This window comes from Erinaceus europaeus, chromosome 1 (genome assembly GCF_950295315.1).
Source record: "Erinaceus europaeus chromosome 1, mEriEur2.1, whole genome shotgun sequence".
NCBI lineage: Eukaryota > Metazoa > Chordata > Mammalia > Eulipotyphla > Erinaceidae > Erinaceus > Erinaceus europaeus.
Window position 1 is genome coordinate 51,991,917 of NC_080162.1, and position 25,383 is coordinate 52,017,299.

A 25,383-nucleotide genomic window follows, 5' to 3' on the forward strand; every position below is an offset into this window, starting at 1 on the left:
CTCCCAAACCTTCAGACAGGGAAGGAAGGAGCAACAGTGACCTTTGGAGTGAAGTTGAGATTTTGTACACTGCTGTCTCTTTCAATAGCTGGCCAAAGAGGAAAAGTAAAAAAAATTGAACTACTTACAGCATGTGGTTTGCATTTCTTATAACTTTATAAAAATGAGGGAGATCAAGTGGCATCCTAAATGCCCTAATCATTTCAGATATTGAAAATTATCCTCTGCCTAGGCCAATATGTAGGATTTTTTTTCTATTTACCTCTGATTGCCCCTCTATCATGCTCTCTCCACAAGTATTTTCCGTTCTGTTTTCTGTTTTTTATTGAGCATTGGGGCCAAGAACGTGCTCCTTTACATAAGGGAAGCAGCATCTCTGATGTCGCCTATCCTTATGTCTATAATCCTGCTATGTAAAATAAGCCTGTCTGGCTCACTAACTCCCTCCACCACTACAACCATATTTCAGTCTGCCTTGGGCAATCACTTCCCTAAACCTCAGTTCCCCATCTGAAGAATGGAGCTGGTGCTAGCGCCTGCCTTTAAGTTTGCTGAGAGAACTAAGTGTGTTGAAATCCGCACCCAAATACTGAATAAACCCAAGCAAGTAATGTGCAGAAGGTAATGTGACCGCTGTAACTAAGCTTCTAGGAAGAGAGGGTGGGAATACAGTGTTCATGGCTTTTCCTACAGGACTGGTTGGTATAAACCCAGTTTCTTTTTAGTTGTTGTAAATTCTGTTTTGGTTTGAGGCCTGGTATACTCCAGTTCCCAGCATGGGGCAGCAGCTCTGCATTCTGGGACTTTCAGGATCATCCTCAGTTCAAGCATTTCGTCCTATTGTTGCCTTTCCCAGACACTCTTCCACTCTCAAATGTGGGCTCATCACTGAACCCCCTACCCTGATCTGCAACCCCGTCTTCACTGCTTGTCTTCTGCACCCTGTCTTATACAGGGAACTGATGTTGCACCTGGCATGAGCACCCCAGTTGCATCCCTTTGCTAACTTGGTAGCCCCCCTTCCACCCACGTCACCCCCCAGGCATATATGTTTTCCATCAGCTCTCAGCTCATTGCCTCTTCCTGCTTCTTCCAGGTCACCATCATTGGTTACACGCTGGGGATTCCTGATGTCATCATGGGGATCACCTTCCTGGCAGCTGGAACCAGTGTGCCTGACTGCATGGCCAGCCTCATTGTGGCCAGACAAGGTGAGACTGCAAGTGGCACAAGATGGAGAAGGAAGACCTCCCTACAGAAACTGGCGGGGATGCATGGAAAAATTATCTAATGACCAAGTCCCACTTGAAAGGTGTAATAAATGACTTAAGTGCTATGTCAGTCAAAAGACTTCCTGGTGTTAGAAGAACAGGAAAACTAGGCAGAATCACCCTTGAGCAAAGCAGAGACTTTTTGATTATACTCACAGCCCCTTCTGGAAGTCACGTTATAGTCCTGTTATTAAAGAAATAAAGAAATAAAGAAATAATAGGGCTGGCGAAATAGCACACTTGGATAGTGCATTGATTTTCCATGTTGGTGGCCCACATTCAAGCCTGGTCTCCACCACACTGAAGGACAGACCTTGTAGTCTAAGGTCTCCTCAGCTACAGTACCCTTCAAAGTGATGGTTAACAAGAACAACTGTTTGTGACAGGTTTTTCCACCCTTCAAAACCAAGATCAGGGCTGAAACATAGCTCACCTGGTTGATCACATGTCTTGCCATGTACATGGCTGAAATTTGAGTTCAAATACCACAGGGAAGATACTAAGGCATCAGGGGAAATTTCAGTGTTGTATGATGTCTTTCCCTCTCTTTCTAGCTACCTATCTGAAATAAAAAGAAGGAAAAAATTGGCATGGGAATGATGAGATCTCAAATGTATAGGATCCTGGCAACACACACGCACACACACAAATTCAAATTTGTATTTCCCCTCCTCAAGGAAACACCTCAGATAGCCATGTCCTGACCCCAGCATCCTGACTCTACTTTATAGGCCATATTGGTGCTAAAAGTCTTTTATTTTCAACAAACATCATGTGTGAATACAAAACAGTGTCCTCAGATTCTGAAAGTGCATTGATTTTCTTAATACTGCTCACCTGCTCAGAAGAAAGGCCTGCTAGAAGTATAGACTAGTTAGGAGATTAAGTTATAATATAGGTGTTGGTAAGCTCAGTACATATACAGAACTGTTGAAATTAAATTACTCCTTTTTATAAAGAGGCTTCAAAGTAGTGTGTTTTGTTTTGTTTTTGAGCAGATATAATTTTAATAACTTATCTTTTTATTATTATTAATGTAGTTATTGTTGTTGTAATTGATGTCATCGTTATTAGATAGAACAGAGAGAAATGGAGAGAGGAGGGGAAGACAGAGGGGGAGAGAAAGACACCTGAAGACCTGCTTCACCACCTGTGAAGCAACTCCCCTACAGGTGGGGAGCTGGAGGCTCGAACCAGGATCCTTCCTCTGGTCCTTGCGCTTCTAGTCATGTGTGCTTAACCCACTGCGCTACCACTAGACTCCCTTAATCACTTATCTTTAGCTAGAGATAATAGCTGAGATAAAAATATGCAGCTAGCCAAAAGAATGTGTGTTATATTACATTCTGTTCTGTCCTAGCCTGTTGATCTACTGTCAGTCTCATGCCACAATGATGGCCTGGGAGAGAACCAGTGTGTGGCCATCAGAAGTGTGATTTGGGAAAAATCCATCAGGGTCCCCTGCACTTTGTTGAGTTTACTTCCCTCAATTGAGTGACTTTTTGTGCCTGCAGGCATGGGAGACATGGCAGTGTCCAATTCCATTGGGAGCAATGTGTTTGACATCCTCATTGGCCTCGGTCTCCCATGGGCACTGCAGACCCTGGCTGTGGATTATGGATCTTACGTAAGTAATTTTTCCCTGATTTCTCTTTCAAACCTGGGCATTGATTTTTGTTCACTTTGACTTTTTAAAAATTATCTTTATTTATTTATTGGATAGAGACAGCCAGAAATCTAGAAGGAAGGGGTAGCAGAGAGGGAAAGAGACAGAGAGACACCTAAAACACTGCTTCATCATTTGCAAACCTTTCCCCCTGCAGATGAAAGCTAGAGGCTTGAATATGGGTCCTTAATCATTGTAACATGAGCACTCAACCATGTGCGTCACCTCCTGCCCCCCCCCATAAGCACTGATTTTTATTCTGGGCCAAAAAGGTATGGAAATAGTAATACTGAAGAGATGCAAATTCTCAAACACCTTCCACAGTCAGGTGTGTAGGGTCATAGTCAGGGATAGAAAGCATGGTTGACTGATTTTTTTTCTTTACAGAGTCAGGTAGTAAGTATTTTAGGGCCTGCGTGCAGTCTTTGTCCTAACTATTTAACTGATATTGTTGCCTGAAATTCTTCTTCTTCTAGCGTTTGCCCTTCTTCCATAGCCAGTCATCAGCGTCAGGTTGAAAGCTGTCAGGAGCTGCTTGTTGCTGGCTTTGAAAGTGACTGGGATCCATGTGGATTCAGTCGGCTAGGAAGGATCGTCAGTTTCCCCAATGAATGGGTACTCATGGGATGCACCACGAGAAGGTCGATCCAATGCATCCCAATTAATGCTAAGCAGAATGAAAATGAGTGAGGGTAGTTGCTCCAATACTAATTTATTTTTAGAAACTGAAACTTTAATTTCATATAATTTCCATATATCATGCTATGATTCTTTTCAACCATTTACTCCATGTTAAAAAAAAAACATTCTTAATTCATAGATTATGCAAAAACTAGTGGTGAACTGCATTTGTCCCAAGGACCATTATTTGGCAACCCCTGCTCTAGGGCCTTTGTTTTGCATGCAGAATATTTCGATTCAGGAAGGAGCACACATAAGATGCCTTCTCTATAATATATCTAGATACAGCCAGATGATGAGGTGATAGTCTCTGTGTCATTTCTTATGGTGGAGTTAATTCTGACTTCAGGTGGGTTTGTAGGTGGAGCACACAGGTAGGCTTTCAAGCTCTTTACTGACTTCTCAAAATTCTTGCCCCTCTGATAATGAAAACTTCTGTCCAAGCACAATTAGAGATCATTTTCCTATGTCAAGAAGAAAACAGTAGTACTGTATTTTTATACCCAGTGATGTAAGAGAAATGTCTTATCAGTTTTAACAGCTGAGTGGTATACCATTATGCTTATATACCACAGGTTTTTGGTTTTTTTTATAATTTTTTCCTTATTTATAAAATGAAGATATTGACAACATCATAGGATAAGAGGGGCATAATTCCACACAATTTCCACCACCATAACTCAATATCCAATCCCCTTCCTTGAAAACTTTTCTATTCTTTATCCCTCTGGAAGTATGAACCCAGGATCATTATGGGGTGCAGAAGGTGGGAGGTCTGGCTTCTATAATTGCTTCCCTGCTGAACATGGGTGTTGACAGGTTGATCCATACTCCCAGCCTGTCTCTCTCTTTCCCTAGTAGGTCAGGGCTCTGGGGAGGTGGGGCTCCAAGACACATGGTGGGGACATCTGCCCAGTGAAGTCCAGTTGGCATCATGGTAGTATCTGGAACCTAGTGGCCGAAAAAGAGTTAAGATATAAAGCAGAGCAATTTGTTGACTAATCATGAAACTAAAGGCTGGAATATTGCAGATGAAGATTTCGGGTCTCCATTTTGGAAAAAGCTGGTAGGTCTATTTTAGGTTATTCCAAGGGGCCCATGACCTACTAGTTTTTACCTGCATCTGACATCTAATATGCAGGTGGATCCAAGTTATTGTCTGGGGAGATGATGTCATAGTTGGAAAAAGAACTCGAAATCTGGATCAGGGAAGAGTAGCTTCCAAATATTGGAAAAGTATATGAGTATTGTTAACTGTAAACCCCATCAATTTGATCTGGGGCCCATAGTCAGCACAGAGCCTATGTAACCTCTTCATCGCTATAGGACTTAGCTCACATTCTATGGTCATGGCTAGGAACATTCCAGACTGCACTAATTTCAGGACCCATCTTCCTTGGGTGATAAGTAGAGTTTGTTATCCTGCCTCCCTTCAGAGAATGAAATATTCCCTACTATTGTTGATCCACATTAAGGTCAAGGTTCTATAGGGGCTCACAAAGGGGTACATTATGTTATTGTTGATGGAGATGACCAATGAGAGTGGCACGAGGGATGTGTTAGAGGTCTAGGTCCATCATGTCTGTGTGGAAATTCCAGGACTCCCTGACTAGGGCCCCAGGTGATGGGATGGCCTGATAGTGACTAAAGAGTCATCATTAAGTGTGCCAGTCACCACAGGTTTCCTTTTTTTTTTTTTTTTTTGCCTCCATGGTTATTGCTGGGGTTTGGTGCCTGCACTTTGAATCTACTGCTCCTGGAGGCCATTTTTCCCATTTTGTTGCCGTTGTTGTCATTATTGTTACTGCCATTATTGTTACTGTTGCCATTGCTGTTGCTGGATAGGACAGAGAGAAATCAAGAGAGGAGGGGGAGATATAGAGAGGGAGAGAAAGATAGACACCTGCAGACCTGCTTCACCACTTGTAAAGCAACCCCCCTGCAGGATGGGAGCCAGGGGCCTTGAACTGGGATCCTTAGGCCGGTCCTTGTGCTTTGCACAATGTGTGCTTAACCCACTACACTACCACTCGACCACCTCACAGTTTTGGGATTTTTTTAAGCCATCCATATGTCTATGGACATCTGACAACCCAACTTCTTAAGGAATTATCTTGTGTTCTTCTATCATTACTTGGTCATAATCAGTCTTAGGTGTCTAACCTTTCCCTCCAGGTTCTTGAACTAAATAAAGTGTGCTGCCTCTCATTTCATTTCCTGATTCATTTTTCTAAATTATATTTATTTATCCATTCATTTACTTATTTGTTTGATTATTTACTTATTGTATAGAGACAGCCAGAAATTGTGAAGGAAGGGGTGATAGGGAGGGAAAAAGAAAGAGAGACACCTGCAGCCCTGCTTCACCACTCGCAAAACTTTCTCCCTGTAAGTGGGGAGCGGGGACTCAAACCCAGGTCCTTGCACATTGTAACATGTGCCGGATTCATTTTTCTATCCTATCTTTATTGTCACCCCAGAACCTATCTGTATTCTATGCCCTTTAAATTAGCTTAGAGCACTGGGTGTGGACCTGCTGAGAAAACTAACGGCCTACCTGCCTTATTCCTCTGCTTGTTTCACTTTCCCTCTAAATTCTTATCACAATGGTGGTGGGGCGCATGTGGAGTGACTCCAGCCAGGAAGGTAAGCTGACCGGTTCCCCCTCACTAGCTTGAGGGCTCAACGATATAGAAAAGAGACACAGGGGAGAATTCTGGTATGAACACTCAATTTATTCAGGGGTGGGCTTGGCTATATACAGAAAGTTAAACAAAGGACATTTTTCAAATACGTCAGAAATTACAGGTTTCTTAAAGGTCAGCTTGCCCCTATGGAAGGTATGACAAGAATTGATTCGATACATAAAGGACAAGAGAATTATTCTCCATGATGCAAATAGGTTAATTATCTAAAGGCTTTTGAGAGAAGCAAGAGGTTAAACCAGTAGGGTGAGATACAGAGAAGATAAACAAGGCTTGATGTAAATCATAGATATCAAAATACATAAGGAAAAAGTGTTTTGAGGTTACTGTATGGTGTTGAGGAGGTGTCTGATGGAGTATGTTCTCCTTTGTGATCAAAAGTGAGGTGAATGTGTGAATTTTGGGTGACTATGTGAACTTTGAATGAATCTTAAAGCAAGTAGCCAGGTGGCCTGCTGCTAGCTGGGAGAAACTGTGAGATTTCTGTGAGCTTGAGAGTCTAACAAGGGGAAACTGAGTCTGGAAGACTTTTTCCCTTGGCTCATCTCTATGAGAGAGGCTAACAAGGGGGTATCTTTCCAGACCTCCATCCAAGGATGGGGGAGTTTTCCCTAAGCTCTACCAAGCTTTCACATAGTCCCACACAGTGGTAGAGAAGTAAAACTCAGACTTAACATGAGTTTCATCTACTTTCTATTCTCTCTGGTGACTAATAAGTAAGCAGGAAAAAGAGGGGAAAAAAAAAAAACACTCCACTCTACATGACCTAGAACATCAGTCTATGAATCCACGTTGACTCCATGGAAATGTGAGTGGGCAAAAGCAGGGAATATAAACTCTTTTAAGATTTCTAAGATCCATCACATTTCTTTTTCTTTTTCTGGGATTACATGATGCAGTCACAGGTGAATCAAAGCAAAAATGGAGAACTCATCAGGCAAGAGAAACAATTCCTCTTAGCAGTTTTGAAATATTTCTGGCTGAATGTGGATATCAGGCCTACATTTCCAACTTGACTAGGCACATTGTCTGTCATAAATAACTTCCTAATGAGCTGCCCTCTTTGCCTCTCCTGCTGACAGTCTTCCAGCACTTCAGAGAACAGAAAATTAGACATAATTCCCTAATTCCCATATCAGTAACACCCACAGCCATGAAAGCATGCCCTTTTGAGGTCCCAAACCATAGTGCCAGGCAGACATTATGAAATAAGAAATTCAGACCCTATTAGATATTTGGCCCAAACTCATATTTTCCATCTGTAGGTGACATAATTGGGTCACTCTGGTCATTTTTGCTGGAGTTACACAAGAAGCACACCTAATCCCACGGTTAAAGGTTGCTTTTATCCTGGTCATGGAGAGGGGAATGCAGGCAAGGAAGCCAGCCATTCTGCCTTATGATCACCAAACGTGGCACACAGAAGTGAGCTTTTAGGAGATGATGGGTTGGGAAACAAAACAAAGCCGTGTTTTTTGTTTTTTGTTTTTGTACATTCACCATATTACTGCCCTGTGACCAATGCCAAAGAGAAAAATCTTCATTTTATTCCAAGGATATAAACATATAATGTAGGCCTCTCTTATGAAGACAGAAATCAATATAATCTATGAACAGTTTATGAATATGAGGGAAATCAAGACTTATTTTTGAAAATTCTGTGAAGCAGAGTCCAACTTCATTCTATTGCTTGTGAATCTCTACTTGTTTCACCATTGTATGTTGAAAACAAGATTTGGGAGCCCAGGCAGTAGTACACCCGGTTAAATGCACATGGTACAAAGCGCAAGTATCCCTGTTCAAGCCCCTGGCTCCCCACCTGAATGATATTGCTTCACAAGCGGTGAAGCAGGTCTGAGGGTTCCTCCCTATCTATCTATCTATCTATCTATCTATCTATCTTCCCCTCCTCTCTCAATTTCTCTCTATCTTATCCAATCAAATGGAAATGGTGGGAATTCATCGTGCCAGCAGTGAGTCCCAGTGACAACCCTGGAGGCAAAGAAAGAAAGAAAAAAAGAAAGAAAGGAAGGAAGAAAGGAAAGAAAGAGAGAGGGAAAGGAAGGAAGGAAGGGAGGGAGGAAGGAAGGAAAAAGAAAATGAGATTTCATTTTGGACTTTAAAACTTCAAAGGGAAAAAAATTCTAGTTAACACAATCTTCAGTAATAGTATTAAATAGGACCTATTTGTAAACCCATGATTGTATTTCCGTTATGCTGTGCATTCTAGAGTCTGTATTTCATGAATCATGGTCATCTTTACTGTAAGGATACACTTTCATCCCAAGTCAAATGGGTGTGAGGCAGGGTGAGGTCAATCAGGGGAGCTCGTCGAGAGGGTAGCAGTATTGTGGTGATCTGAGTCATCAAGAAAAAATTAGAAACGAAAAGCTTCATCAAGTGTCAACAAGAGAGCTAGCTCACTTAGTAGGGTTCCTGGTTTGTCATACATTCAGCCCAAGTTCAATCCCAGCTGCACTGGGTAAAACTATGATGCTGTGGCATCATTCCTTCTCTCCCTCCGTCTCTCTGTTTCTGTCTCTCCCTCTCTATCTAAACCTCAGCAATGATAGAAACAAAAAAGTAGGGTTTTTTTTTTCCATCAAAGCAGCTCATGTGCCAGTTGATAAGAGGTAAACTTTTATCTTCTGGAACTTGGTGGTTGAAAGGTAGGTAGCAGGATATAAAGTGGGACAAAATTATTAATGAGCAGGAAACAAAAAGTACATCTGGTTTTTTATTGATTAATTGATTAAATAATGATCAACAAGACCATAGGATAAAAGAGGTACAATTCCAGACAGTTCCCATCCCCTCCATTGGAAGCTTTCCTATTCTTTATCCCTCTAGGGGTATGAGCCCAGGATCATTATGGGGTGCAGAGAGTGGAAGGTCTGACTTCTGTAACTACTTCCCCACTGGACATGGGCACTGGTGGGTCAATTCATATTCCCAGCTTGTTTCTATCTTTCCCTAGTGGGACAGGGATCTGGAGAGGTGGGGCTCCAGAATACACTGGTGAGGTTATCTACCCAGGGAGATCACGTTGGCATCAGGGTAGCATCTGCAACTTACTGACTTGATCATATCTCATAGCTCTGCTCAAATCCAGGAGGCTGTATTCACAAGGAGGTTAAACATGGCTAATAAATATACAAAGAGACAGAAAATGCACTGTCATGATTCAGAAAACAACTTTAAAAGCTAGTATCAAAAACTCTAGACCAGAATTGTTACAGTTGGGAGAAAATAAAAAAGAGAATCAGTAGAGGGTTGAAAACTAGAATCTGTTTTTGTTTTTTTTTTAAGCGTCGTCCATCACATCCTACCTTTACCTCTTTATCTGAGTGTCCCTCTAGAGATTTGACCTCCCTGAGGGAAACACCTTTACCTTTCTGAGGCTTTTAAATGGATGGATGGATGGATGGATGGATGGATGGATGGATGGATGGATGGATGGACAGATGGATGGATGATAGGTCTCCTATCAATCTCACCTCACCTGGGGAGGGAGACATTAGAACAGAGCAGAGGGAAAGGGTAGACTGACTTGAGAATTAAACAGGGAACAAAAAAAAAACAGTAAGTATAGTTTAACTTCAGGGGCCAGGAAGATATCTCACCACATAGGGTATATGCCTTGCCATGCACATGCCCCAGGTTCAAGGTCCAGTACCACTTGGAAGTGATATAGCCTAGGGAAGCTCCAGCACTATGATTCCTCATGTCTGTCTCTCTCAAACTGAATGAAAATGTTGATCCAGGAGCAGTGAGATCATGTATACCCAAGGCCCTGGACACACACACACACACACACACACACACACACACACACCACCCCTTTGCATTGAGTACCCCCCATGTGCCTGGCACTCTAGTGATACCACACATATGTTCTCATCAAATCCTCACAGCAGATCCATAAGACAAAGACTGTTTTTCATTTCATGTGTATTGTGTACTTACCATGTGCTACAAGGTTGATGAGGTGCTGGGAATAAGAACAAACAAGCTAGAGCAGACTGTTCCTCATAGAGCACACATCTGGAGTGGAGAGACACAACTTGGGAGGGTGGGAGTCTGAGGAAGACAATGAAGCCAGTAATGTGTAGGGGCCATGTCACTCTGAATTCATAGCACAGGGAGGTGATTTCTATGCTAAGTCACAAATGATTTAAAAAATAAAAGGAGCTGAACATGGAAGGACCCAGCAAAAAACTGGGTGTTTGTATTGAGGGAAGGCCAGGGAGAGAGGAGAATGGAGAGAGAAAGGTGAGCAAGGGCTTCAGAACTGTATAACATAAGCAGGAGTGATGCAGGAGGAGAGAGTTGGGCAGGGGTCAAAGTTTCATTGAGTGCAGTCACATTCTAAGCCCCTTCTGCAGATCAGGAAACCACATCCCAGGCAGTTTAAATCATACCGTCAGGAAGAGGCAAAGAGAAGGTGGTGAATTTTTTTTTTAATTCTCCTCAACACAAAGCAGAAGTCAAGTTACTTAAAGGAAATGATATCACAGAAGACTATTGATGTCACTGGGGTCAAATATTAGATGGAATTTATCCCTGAGTCTGAACCTTTACTAGAAGAGAGGAAGAAATCCTTTTGTGAAAACAACAGTCAACCCTTCAACTTTATTTAAAGAAGAAAGGAATTTGAAGAGTAGAGAACTCCTGACCCCATGTTCCTGTTCTAAATGTCCTGGAGGCATGTGTGGCAGATAAAATCATTATTGTCCTAGTCAAAAATGATTTTTTTTTTAGTGGTGTTTCCATCTGAGGACTTGGGGAACCATTCTGGACCTTTCCGTGAGGACTGCCTGTTTATTCTGTTTCTAGGTCCCTCTCTGGCTTTCATCAGGCTTTTAAGTTGCCAGCCCCCCACAACTAGTCACATCTGAGTGGGAGGGTGGGAAGGAGCATCACTGCGTTACTTCATGATGAAATGCAGAGTCTTTTTGGGAGATAATTCAAGCTCATGAGTCATCAAATTTAGGTGCTTATTTGTCACGAACACTTTGGTCCTCCTTCATCTCCACCTCCAGCTTCGCTTTGAAAATGTCACTTGGTTACCAAAAGTACACTCAGTGGTCTCCTTGCACTTAGCATGGCAGTGACCCTGCAACAGCTTGCTGCATCACTGACATCAGAACTGAGCAGCCTGTGGGTTTTATGGCCTCTCTGCCCCCACCAACAGTGTATTGATGACTCTGAAGCAATTTCACCATCTCAACTAGATGGAATTTCCAAGTCATAATTATTGGAGAATTACCACTGAGACAGTTGTTTTGTGCATAGCATTAAGTACAGGCACTTGACAGCAAAAGCTGAACACAGCTTCACATATGTGGACACTTTGCAGCACTTGTGGCTTGTTCAGTGAGCTACCTACATGTCCAAAATAAGAAATGTCAGAAGTCTGGAAAATGAGCACTTCTTGTCCCATTATGGCAATTAATGTCTGTTCCATATGCTCTAACAGAACCAAGAAAGTCACAGATGGGCTCCAGGAAACCAGTGCAAAATCCAGATCCCTGAGCCAGGGCTTAAAAATGCAAAATGAATCTGGAGCAGCAGAGGTTAGAGGATTTTGTACTTTTCTGTTTCCAAGTAAGAACCCACAGGACTCCAGAATCCACAGAAGTAAAGAGAAGTGATAGTCAGAGGGATGGAAAAGCAGTCCACTGAATAGAGCACCTGCTTTGCTATGTGCACAACTCAGGTTCAAGCTGCCCCACCCCTGCATTGGAGGAAGCTTCAGTTCTCTCTCTCTCTCTCTCTCTCTCTCTCTCTCTCTCTCTCTCTCTCTCTCTCCCTGGAGAGTTTAAACCACAGTGATGACAAAAAGAAAGGAAAAAATGGTAATCAGAAATATAATCAGCCCACACCTTCTGCCTAGCTCATTCTTTCTCCAATCAGATACCAGTTAAACACTTGTTGTGTGCTGAATTGGTAACTGTCATTAGAAATGCTACAATGAGTGATACAGTCTCTGGAACTACAGCCTCTGGAAGGAGAAAAATTACATAAGCAAAATGTGATGGCCCTCTCCTAAGTGCTCGTTGTAAAGAAGCTGTGCCATGTGTAGCAGCAGTTGGGGACCTGGAGTGTTTGTGAGGAAATGACACTTAATCTGAGAATATGAGATGAGTGGGAGCAAAGCAGGTCAAGAGGACCACCACCACCACCCAAGTAGAAGAAACAGCTTGCTGAAGACTAAGAAAGCTTCATATATCAAGACCTCAGAACCACTCTGGTAGCTGCAGCTAGTGTGTTGAGGACAGAGCTGAAGAAGTACAGGAATAAAAGGCAGCAATGAAAGTAGAGACAGAGGGAGGCCAGATACTTGGGCACTGGAGTCAGCTCCTTCAGGCTCAGGAGAATAGGCTGTGAGCTTCTCCAACTCCATCTGTACTAAGGCCATGTTGGCAGCTTGCAGGTGACCATGGTGGACATCTTAGCACCTAGAAAATCAGCAAAGTTCCAGAAGGCTACTGCAGGGCTGTCTACAGACTGCTCTCACAGAACCTGCACAGGTAACATGAAGATAATTTGGTGGCATTATAGTGAAGGATTCTCCTCAAGGTTGTTCTAACAAATTGCCAAGGAACTACTGTGACACCATCCAATTTCCTTAAGGAATATTAGGTGTCCAAAAAATAAGGTAATAATGTTGTAGAAGAGGCAGGGTTTACAGGTTTCCCTTAGAAAGGCTCACCTGGATCACCAATTCCTGAAGTTGGTTTAGATTGTCTATTAATGTGTAGCTGTAATTCAGTTCTAGAATAAGAATTCAGGGGGGTTAGGGAGATTCATTAGGAGGAAGGTCAGGAAGGGAAGACATTCCGCCCAGGAACAGTTAATAAGTCCATTGCCACCAGAAGCAACTTAAACTGAATCCCAGGGCCAAAGAAATTCTGGGAAAATATGTGTGAACTATCTTAGAATGATGCTATTCAAAGTCAAGGAGTTGATGAAGATGGTTTCATTGTTTTTAACAGCTGACTAGTATTCCATTGTGTGTCTTGGATAGAACTTAAAGGAATCATGATAAGTGAGATAAACCAGAAAGAGAAGGATTAAAATAGGATGATTTCCCTCATGGACAGGATTTTAAAAAACAAGATCAGAAAGGGAAATCACAAAGTCAAATTAGGGCTGGTTTGGTGCATTGCACCAAAGCAAAAGAGACTGGGGAAGAAGGGCAGGGAATGAGTTGGGTGAAGAGGCTTTGAGCTCCCAGTACATAATAATGGGAAAGGACTTAAGTTGGGAGTGAGAATGTTTTGCTGACACCTATCATGCCAAGATGAGAAATTGTACCCACATACCAACAACTGTACTATAAACAATTAACTGTCCAATTAAAAAAGAAGCAGGGGAAGGAGGAGAAGAAGGAGAAAAAAAAAGAGGAAGAGACAAGTTGCTGAAAGATAACTGGACCTAACAAAATGACATAGGGGGCATAGATGTTGTCACCTTGGCACCTGTAGGTATTGCAGTTCATTCAAGACACAGAAACAACAGGCAAACATGGCCCAGATACCACTTGTAAGTCTTAGCAGGTGGAAAAGGAAACTGGTGTTTCCTTTGATTCCTGTGAAATGCAAAGAAAAGTCTAGAATTTACAGTGAAATCCCACATCATAGGTATAGCCTTGACCCCTTACTAGCTTCAAGGCCATGGCTAAGTAGTTAACATCCTAGAACCTCAGGTCTGCCATCTCTACATGGGGAAAAAAATCACACACTCTACTTCTCCCACAGAATTGTCCGTAGAGTTAAATATAACCCTGTGTTCATGAGAGCACATCAGAAAGGAAAAAGTTTAGGCATCAGCTACCAGTAAAGTTGGTTGTTTTTTGATGTTTTGGTTTTTTTCCCTGTAGACTTAATTTCTTACCTAATTTAATTGTTTAAAGAAAGATATTCCCACCCAGTGATGTTTCACAATTTGAAATGAAGACTAGATACAGTCATTTGGAACCCCACCCAAACAAGTGCCCATATTATACAGATAAGAAAATATAAAGTGACATACAACTTGTGTTGCAGCTTATAAACACATTACTGAAAAGTACAGGGACTTCTTACTTTTCCTAAAAGAATTTGGGCGGGGGGCGGTAGAGCTAACCTCAAACCATAGAAAGATTTTTAAACTGTAACATGGAGTAAGTCAAAATCTTTGAGGCTAGGGGTTTTGGAGTCCCCAGACTGTAAGATTCAGGGAAGTGTTTTATGACTCACATGCTCACATGAAACAGTATGAATGAGTTTTGTGTGTATATCTGTACAAAAAAATAATACATACATTGAAATGCATATTTCTCAAGACAAGAAAAGAAAATCAAAGTTAAATGTGAGAGCTGAGCAGTTTCATTGTACACTGCAGTGTTTCATATGGGCATCTGCATTGGCACTTTTTGGGACCAGTATCTGTGAGACTATAATGCACAAGAAAACAATTTTTTAGATTCCCATGGCATAGGTGGAGTTCAAAGACCTTTTTTTATTAGTGGCTTAATAATGATTAGCAAGATTGTAAGATAACAGAACAATTCTATACAGTTCCAACCACCAGAGTTCCCTATCCCACACCCTCCATTGGAAACTTCCTTTTTTAAAAAAAATTTTATTTATACAAAGGAAACATTGACTAAACCATAGGATAAGAGGGGTACAACTCCACACAATTCCATACCACCAGAACTCCATATCATATCCCCTCCCCTGATAGCTTTCCTATTCTTTAACCCTCTGGGAGTATGGACCCAAGGTCATTATGGGATGAGGAAGGTGGAAGGTCTGGCTTCCCCGCTGAGCATGGGCATAAACAGGCCTGTCTCTTTCCCCAGTGGGGAAAGGCTCTGGGGAATCGGAGCTGCAGGACACATTGGTAGGGTTGTCTGTTCAGGAAAGTCTGGTTGGCATCATGCTAGCACCTAGAACCTGGTGGTTGAAAAGAGACTTAACATACAAAGCCAAACAAATTGTTGACCAATCATGGACCTAAAGGCTGAGTAGTGCAGATGAAGAGTTTGGGGGTCCTCCATTTTGAAGATAGCTAGTAGGCATATTTTAGTTATAGTGCAAAGGGCCTATAGCTATACTAGTTTTTTTTTTTTCTTTTTTCCCCTGAAACTGAAACCTGATATGCAGGTGGATCCAAGTTATTGTCTGGGGAGATGATGTCATGGCTGGGAAAAGGACCAGAAAGCTGGATCAGGGAAGAGAGTAGCTCCCTAATATGGGAAAGGGGTATAAATACTGTTGACTGTAAACTCCATCGACTTGATGTGATCTGGGGCCCATATTCAGCTTAGGAGCCTATGTGACCTCTGTATCCCTGTAGATCTGAGCTCACATTCTGTGGTCATGAGTAGGAACATTCCAAGCTGCCCCAATATAGGCCCATCTTCCTCAGGTGTAGCATAGAGTATGTTGTCCAGCCTCCCTTCTGAGGATGGAACATTCAATACCATTGTTGATCCATGTTGAGGGAAGGGTTCTATGGAGGCCTACAAAGGGGTCTATTGTGTTGTTCCTGATAGAAATGACTGGTAACAATGGAGAGAGGGATTTATTTGAGGTCTAGGTCCATCATGTCTGTTTGGGAATCTCAGAACTCCCTGACTAGGGCTCCAGCTGATGGGGTAGCCTGATAGTGACTAAAGAGTCATCGTTAAAGTATGCCAGTCTCTTGCCCATATTCAGCTTTGCAGTCCTTGCTTTGATAAGGTTAACTTTGGAGTGAGTGAGAGAACTGTAATAGGAAGTAGGTGAGGAAGACATCTAAGTCTAAGTAGACACTATTTCATTATGAACTTGATACTGACTCACTACAGAGTATTGTGTATTTTTGCTTTCAGATATATATTTTGCCCTAATTCGTGGATACATGTGAACATATGCTCCATCTCACAGGACCTGGTCTATATCTAGGTTTTGGGACTTTGTTAGGAAGTGAACTTCCTGGAATGGAATTAGAGAATCCTATGAAAGGAAAGGTCTCACCCAAGTAATGAGGGTAAAGAGTTGACATTCCATGCCTGAAATCTCTGGACACAGTCTGAAGTGAAGCATGCTGAAGTGGTACTCATTGCATTGATTAGGTTGGCATCAGCAGATGCAATATCATTTGGTATGAATTGAAAGAAGCATGCAGGAAAGTGAGCCCCACCCTAGGGTTCCAGGACTGGGGGAAATATAATCTCTATAGAGTAAGCAGGAGCTTCCTGCTGTCTTAGGGTTTAAGAAGACAATAGATAGTTATTGCTATAATCACATTATTGGGCAGTTGGGTTAACTTTGAAAAATCCTTTTGTTAGGATTTACTGTATCATACACAACGTCACTATAATTTATGTTCTTTGACATTATTTGCATATAGCTATGCCACCGGTTGCTTCTGTTCTCCCTGGTCTAGGCTTTTAAGAGAGTCAACATATCAAAAACTCAGCCTATGTATTAAAAAGACTCAGGATGTGCTTTAAAAAGTTTGAGACATTCAATAAAATTTTCCCCTCTCATATTAATTAGTGACTTATATGACTACAAATTAATAGGAGTGTACATAAACACCATTCCCACCACCAAAAGACTGTGCCCCACCCTATCCTCCTCACCCTCCTCCCTCCCAACCCCATGTCCTGTGAAGCCAAGCATCCACCCTCACCCTCAAACCATGGTTTTTACTTTGGTGCCCTACTCCAAATTTAGTCATATCCTGCTTTTAGTTTTCCTTTCTGTTATTATTTCTAACTTCCATTTATGAGTGGGATCATCCCATACTTATCTTTATCTGACTTAGCTCACTTAACATAATTCCTTCTAGCTCCATCCAGGATGGGTCAGAGAAGGTGGGTTCATTGTTCTTAAGAGCTGCATAGTATTCCATTGTGTATATCTACCACAGATTTCTCAGCCACTCATTTGTTGTTGGGCACCTGGGTTGATTCCAGGTTTAAGCAATTAAGAATTGTGCTGCTATGAACATAGGTATACACATCTCTTTTTGGTTGGGTGTTATGGAGTCCTTGGGGTATATCCCCAAGAGAGGAATTACTGGGTCACATGGAAGGTCCATGTCTAGCCTCATGAGAGTTCTCCAGACTGCTCTCCACAGGTTGGACCAATTTACATTCCCACCAGCAGCGCAGAAGGGTTCCTTTGTCCCCACAGCCTCTCCAGCATTTGTTGCTGGTGTTCTTTTTGATGTATGCCATTCTCACAGGGGTGAGATGGTATCTCAGTGTTGTCTTTATTTTTATTTCTCTGACAATCAGCAACCTGGAGCAATTTTTCATGTGTTTGTTAGCCTTTTGGATCTCTTCTGTAATGAATGTTCTGTTCATATCCTCTGCCCATTTTTGGATGTGGTCACTTGCTTTTTTGTTGCTAAGTTTGCTGAGCTCCTTGTATATGTTGATTATTAGTCTCTTGTCTGATGTATGGCATGTGAAAATCTTCTCCCATTCTGTGAATGGTCTCCTTGTTTGTGTGATAGTTTCTTTGGCTGTGCAGAAACTTTTCAATTTGTTGTAGTCCCATTGATTTGTTTTTGTTTTAATCTTTCTTGCAAATGGGTTTGTATCATCAAAGATGTCCTTGAGGATTAGGTGGGAAAGTGTTCCACCAATGTTTTCCTCTAAGTATTTGATGGTTTCTGGTATAACATCCAGGTCCTTGATCCATTTGGAGTCAATTTTTGTTTCTGGTGAGATAAACTGGTTCAGTTTCATTCTTCTGCATGTTTCAACCCAGTTTTCCCAGCACCATTTATTGAAGAGAACCTCCTTCCTCCATTTAATACTTTTTCTTTTTACGAGAGCACTGATCAGCTCTGGCTTATGGTGGTGTGGGAGATTGAACCTGGGACTTTTGAGCCTCACACATGAGAGTCTCTTTGCATAACCATTATGCTATCTACCCCCTCCCAAAAAAAAGCTTCTCTGTTCTTTATCCCTGGGAGTATGGACCAAAATTCTTTATGGGGAGCAGAAGGTAGGAGTTCTGGCTTCCATAATTGCTTCTCTACTGGATATGGGCATTGGCAAGTTAATCCATACCCTAACCTGTATATCTTTACCTAGTGGGGTAGGGCTCTGGAGAGGTGAGACTTTGGGACATACTGGTGAGATTGTCTGTCCAGGGAAGTCAGGATGGCATCATAGTAGCATCTATAACTTGGTGGCTGAAAGTCCATAAGATATAAAGCAGGACAAATTGTTTAATAAACAGGAACCCAAAGGTACAAATAGAGCAGATGTAATTAGGGGGTTTTAGTGTGGGAATAAGCTAGGAATCCTATTTTAGCTATGTTCCAAGAACTTTAGTAATTTTTGCCTGAGCCTGATAGCTAACATGCAGATGGACAAAAAAAAAATTCTGTCAGGGGAGATGGTGTCAGAGTATAGAATATGGCTAGGAGGGTGGTAGCGCAGTGGGCTAAGCACACGTGGCGTAAAGTGCAAGGACCTAGGTTTGAGCCCTCAGCTCCCCACCTGCAGAGAAGTCACTTCACGGGCGATGAACCAGGTCTGCAGTTGTCTGTCTTTCTCTTGCCACCCCATCTTCCCCTCCTCTCTCCATTTCTTTCTGTCCTATCCAACAACAAGGACATCAATAACAACAAAAATAATAACTACAGTAATAAAACAAGGGCAACAAAAGAGAGTAAATAAATAAAATTTTTTTTTAAATATGGCTAGAAATTTGGATTAAGGAAGACAGTAGCTTCCAAAAATGAGGAAAGTATATAAATACCACTGACTATTCACCCCATTGATCTGAGTTAGGGCCCATATGGATGCTTCACAAACAGTAAAAACAAGTCTGCAGGTGTCTATGTTTCTCTCTATCTCTCTGTCTTCCACTGCTTTCTCAATATCTCTTAGGAAAGAGAAAAAGAATGGCCACCAGGAACAATGGGTTCACAGCACAGGCACTGAGCCCAGTGATAACCCTGGAAGCAAAAAAAAAAAAAAAAAAAGAATAGTGAAGCTTCCAGCCCTCAGCCCTCTTGATTGATCATAGTCAATCTCCTCATCCAACTCTGTCTTTTTTAATCTCCATGGTTATCTCTGGGACTCAGTGCCTGCACTATCAATCCACTGTTCTTGGTGGTCACTTTATCTATTTTATTGGATAGGACAGAGAGAAATTGAGAGAGGAAGGGGAGGTGCAGAGGGAGAGAAAAAGATAGGCACCTGCAGACCTGCTTTGCTCCCCCTGTAGGTGTCCTCATCCAACCCTCTACTCTTGCCTCTTGCTACCAAGCTTCACTACCTCTAACATGTATACACACCACTATGTATGCATGCATTGTGCACATGCATGGATTTGCCATCACCCCCAGATCCTCACTTACACATGGGGTGTGTGGATCTAAGAAAGGAAACTATTAGGTACTGTGTGTAATGAGGAAAAACTCAAGACCTAAGTTTCTTCCCTCAAAGCATTGAGACTCATTGGAAAGATGAAAACGGGACCCTGACAAAGTCAGGGTGAGAGCAGCATCAGGAGGATGAGAGGCACAGCAAGAGCCCACGATCATGGAAGAAGTCAAGAGCCTAAGGGAGGAGTGGGCAGAGTGGAAGTGGGATGGAGTAAGTGTCTGTCTGAACAAATTGAAGACCCTAAACAGGAGAGAGGTGTGCCCTAAGACAGAGAGTGATTCTCCAGTTTGGAGCAGGTTCTCAGTACCCAGCTACAGAGAAGGGGGTGCAAGGCTAAAGCATAATTACTTGAGGTCCTCAGCAGAGTCACTGACTCTCTTTTCTTTTCTTTTCTTTTCTTTTCTTTTTTTTTTATCTCTTATTGGTGAGGAGAAGCCATTGTAGGTCTCTTTTCATCTTACTTGTGAAATATAAAATCAGCACACACTAATAACCCCAAACCAGAAGCAACCCACATGCCCATAAAGAGAAGAAAAATTCAATAAACTGTGGAGTACATGTGCTATTGTAAAAATAAACAGACTATGGTTGCAATAAAAAAACAGAAAGGAATTTTGAAATTATGCTGAGTAATTGAATAATGGCATAAAAAGAGTGCACACCCTACAATTCCATCTCTGTGATGTTTCTGGAACAGACTAGTACCATCTCGGGTGGAGAAGCTTAGATCGGTGATGCGCCTTGGGGACAGGTGGGAGGACACAAGAGCTTCCTGAGGATGAATGTACTCTGTATCATAGCTGCAGTTTAGGTTGCAAAGGGATGTACATTTTTCAAGGAAACACATCAACTGGTGCAATTAGGATCTGTGAATTTCACCATATGGAAGTAGCAACTAAAATTGAAAGAACTGAACTTTCAATGAACTTTGTTTAATGAGACACAGGCCAGTGCTTACCAGTGAAATGTAATAGTATCTTCAGTCTATGTCAGGCCACCCCATCAGCTGGGGCCCTAGTCAGGGAGTCCTGAGATTCCTAAATAGACATGATGGGCCTAGACCTCAAATAAATCCCTCTCTCCATTGTTATCTGCCATTTCTACCAGGAACAACAAAATAGACTCCTTTGTGGGCCCCCATAGGACCTTGCCCTCAACCTGGATCAACAACAGTAGAGAATGTTCCATCCTATGAAAGGAGGATGGACAACATACTCTATTTTCCACCTGAGGAAGATGGGTCCTAATATTGGGGTAGCTTGGAACGTTCCTACTCATGACCACAGAATGTGAGCTCGGATCTACAAGGATGCAGAGGTCACATAGGCTCCTAAGCTGAATATGGGCCCCAGATCACATCAAATCGATGGAGTTTACAGTCAACAGTATTTATACCCCTTTCCCATATTAGGGAGCTACTCTCTTCCCTGATCCAGCTTTCTGGTCCTTTTCCCAGCCATGACATCATCTCCCCAGACAATAACTTGGATCTACCTGCATATCAGATTTCAGGCTCAGGGGAAAAAAAACTAGTATAGTCATGGGCCCTTTGGAGTATAACTAAAATATGCCTACTAGATATCTACAAAATGGAGGACTCCCAACTCTTCATCTGCCCTATTCCAGCCTTCAGGGTCATGATTAGTCAACAATTTGTTTGGCTTTGTATGTTAACTCTCTTTTCAGCCACCAGGTTCCACATGCTAGCATGATGCTGATCAGACTTCCCTGGACAGACAACCCCACCAATGTGTCCTGGAGCTCCAATTCCCCAGAACCCTGCCCCACTAGGGAAAGAGAGAGGCAGGCTGGGAGTATGGATCGTCCTGCCAATGCCCATGTTTCAGAAGAAATTACAGAAGCCAGACCTTCCACCTTCTGCATCCCACAATGACCATGGGTCCATACTCCCAGAGGGTTAAAGAATAGGAAAGCTATCAGGGGAGGGGATGGGATATGGAGATCTGGTGGTAGGGAACTGTGTGGAGTTGTATCCCTCTTATCCTACGCTTTTCTCAGTGTTCCTTTTTATAATAGTGCTGCGGCTCACCCAGAGAATGCTCTTTAACATGAGTGAGGATCCAGGTTTGAGCTCCTGGCACTACATGGGAGTATCATGCATGACACCAGAGAAAGTTCTGTAGAACTTTCTACAGAGAAAGTTACTGTAGAACACAGTAGAACAGTGTTGTGGTGTTTCTCTCCTCCTGCTTCCTCCCTCCCTTTCTCCTTCTCCCCACAATCTGAAAGTTAAATTGTGCACCTGCTTAAGCACACATATTACAGTGCACAAAGACCCAGGTTCAAGCTCTTGGTCCCCATCTGCAGGGAGAAAGCCTTACAAGTGGCAAAGCAGGGCTATGGTTGTCTCTCTATATGTCCCTCCCCTCTCCGTTCCTCTCTCTCTAACTAGTAATAAATAAATAATATATTTAATAAAAAATCTGTCAGGAACAGTGGAATGTACAAAGTCTTAGCAGGTGTTTAAGAAAACAATAGGGAGTTGGGCAGTAGAGTAATGGGTTAAGCACACATGGCTCAAGGCGCAAGGACAGGCATAAGGATCCGGGTTTGAGCCCTGCCTGGGTGTTGCTTCACAAGTGGTGAAGCAGGTCTGCGGGTTTCTATCTTTCTCTCCTCCTATCTGTCTTCCCCTCCTCTCTCATTTCTCTCTGTCCTGTCCAACAATGATGACATCAATAACAACAACAATAACTACAATAATAAAAAACAACAAGGGCAACAAAAGGGAATAAATAAAAAAGAAAGAAAACAATAGGTTCAGGTGGGTGGTAGCATAGTTGGTAGAGCACATGTTACCATGCACAAGGACCCAGGTTCAAACCTGTATCCCCACCTGCAAGGGATAAGCTTCATAAATGCTGAAGCAGCACTGCAGGTGTCTCACCTTCTCTCTCCTTCTCTCTCTACCCCTCCCCTCTCAATTTCATCCTGTCCCTATTTAAAATAAATAATAAAAATATGAAAAAGAAAAGTATACAATGGTTTAATTCTGTGAACTTTTTGAGATACTTGAGACTTTTATAAAATTATAGTCTCATAAGTAATAAAATGGGGGAGAGAGCCAGGAATATTAGGCAGAGATTGCACTGTTGCTGAAACATCTAGTTACGGACACCTAGAGTCCCTCTACTTCCAGACTCCTTCTCATTGGTCCATTCTGCTTCACATTATTTTCTTTTTTTATTGTTATTTATAAAATAGAGATATTGACAAGACCATAGGATAAGAGGAGTACAATTCCACACAATTCTCACCACCAGAACTCCACATCCCATCCTTGGGAGAATTACTGTAGTTTCCAATTGAGTTCCCAATGGACAAAGAACTCTGGTGAAGGGAATGGTGTGGAATAATATTTCTGTTGTCGAATCATTTTGTAAATCAGTATTAAATCACTAATAAAATATTGAAAAAAAAAGCGAGGGTAGATAGCAGAAAGGTTATGCAAAGAGACTTTCGTCCCTGAGGCTCCAAAGTCCCGGGTTCAGTCCCCCACACCAGTATAAGCCAGAGCTGATCAGTGCTCTGGTTAAAAAAATAAATAAATAAATATTGAAAAAAAGAAAGAGGAAAATCACAAAGTGAAATATCAGCTGGGTGTGGTATAGTGTACCTAAGCAAAGAGTTCTGGGAAATGGGAGGGAAAGCAAAAGTGGAGGGGACCTTGAGGCCCTGTTGCACAATTCACAGGGAGATGAGCAGTTCCACCCAGGTGTCAACAACTTCATTGTAAACCATACATCTCCCATACAAAAAGTTAGTAAAAGCTAAACATCAACGAAATGCCTGTGTTTTGAAAGATTTAGGTAGAAGTTACCCAGGCAAAGAAAGGTATTCAGAAGAAAAGGGAACTTGAAAACTAGAACACATGATGCAGTCTACTTGGGTAAGACAGGGATAGTACCCTGGAAAGTTTAAGAAATGAATTGATAAAATGATAATATTTAAGATATTTTCCATGGAAGGAGAATTCTTTCTTTTTTCTTTATGGGGGGTGGGGTTATTGGTTTTATAGTTGACAGTAAAATACAGCAGTTGGTACATATGTAATATTCCTCAGTTTTCTACATAACACTCTAACCCCCTTTCTAGGTTCTCCTCTGCCATCATGTTCCAGGACCTGAATGCTAGCCCCAGCTCCCACTACCCCCAGAGTCCTTTACTTTGGTGCAATACACCACATCCAGTCCAAGTTCTGCTTTGTGTTTTGGAAAGAGACTTCTAAAGGAATTCAAAAGAATTTAGGGATCTCTGTAGAACAGCAGGTCTGCAGGTGTCTATCTTTCTCTCCCCCTCTCTGCCTTCCCCTCCTCTCTCCATTTCTTTCTGTCCTATCCAACAATGATGACATCAGTAACAACAACAATAATAACTACAACAAGGGCAACAAAAGGGAATACATAAATAAATATATTTTTTAAAAAAGAAGTTTTACCTGCACTGCCCAATACAATCACACAGGTCTTTAACTGTAAATCTGTATTAAGATTGAAATTATTAGTCAGTTGCATGGGCTGCATTTCAAGTGTTAGTAGCCACATGTGCCTTCTGGCTTCTGCAGGGAAGAGAACACAGGGGAAGCACATTCCCAGCACTGCAGGCTGTTCTGCTGGATAGCCTTAGTCTTTAACAATTCCAGACACAGTTTCTCTCTCTTCCCTGTTTCACTGTTAACCCCACGGTATAACTGAAAAACAAATAACACTAAGTCCTTTTATGAAGATCAGAAGCAGGAGGCTTATCTTTTCATCTTCCTTGTTTGTCCAGGTAACCAACCCTGTCTTCAAGTTAGGGGGAAGGTCACAGACATTTAATACAAAAGAGTTAAGGATACATTAATATTTGTTCAAAGTATTGCTCCATCACCGATACGATGAAATGTCCCCTAAAAGGTACTATGTCAAGAAACTGAGAGTTCCCAAGAGATCGGCTTGACAGGAAAGTGTGGGTAATATATGATACAAAAATTTAATTGGGGTTGGGGGGCAGGGCAGATATGCAGGCATCACTGCTATAGAGGAGGATGGTACTGAGCTGAGAGTGAAGGAGACAAGGGTCTGCTGAAAGTGCATGGCCCTACTACAATCTGCAGAATCCCACTGCTGATTTCTCTTTTCCTTTCTAGAAAGATTTGGACTCATTGACACCCCCAAGTTGATTGAACACTCAGAACCAAACAGATGCGTTTCCCCAGGCCTAACCATGTCATCCTTTCTTACAGATTAGGCTAAACAGCAGGGGACTGATTTACTCCGTGGGCTTGCTTCTGGCCTCTGTCTTCGTCACGGTAGGTTTGCAGTTCTCTTCCCACTCTTAAGTTCCCTTGTTCTACACACACACACACACACACACACACACACACACACACACACACACGGGTTAGGGTGTTCTGACTGTAGTATGTGTTTGAATACCAGATGGGTTTGGCTTCCTGGTCATGTGGACAATTGACCTCCAGGTGTCCCATCTTACTCATAGTTGTTTCTTCTAGAAGTTGATCCTAGCAACCCTTCTTTCTTCCTGAAAGAAGCTGGCCTCCTCTCAGAAGCATAATCCTATCTTATATCAAACATAAGTCATTAGCAAAAGAAGGGAGAATTCTTTTTGCCTGCAAGATTAGTCATGGAAGAGTAGATTCTAACT

General features: G+C 42.1%; 1 protein-coding gene across 1 annotated transcript in view; it reads left to right on the forward strand.

Moving 5' to 3' along the window:
• Positions 1 to 25,383, forward strand: part of SLC24A3 (solute carrier family 24 member 3) — a 630,513-nt gene that overhangs the window by 598,403 nt on the left and 6,727 nt on the right. Inside the window, exons 14-16 of the mRNA XM_007525384.3 lie at positions 1,097 to 1,211; positions 2,786 to 2,898; positions 24,962 to 25,027. Of these exons, the coding sequence (XP_007525446.3) occupies positions 1,097 to 1,211; positions 2,786 to 2,898; positions 24,962 to 25,027 (294 nt within the window). The remainder of the gene's footprint in view (positions 1 to 1,096; positions 1,212 to 2,785; positions 2,899 to 24,961; positions 25,028 to 25,383) is intronic.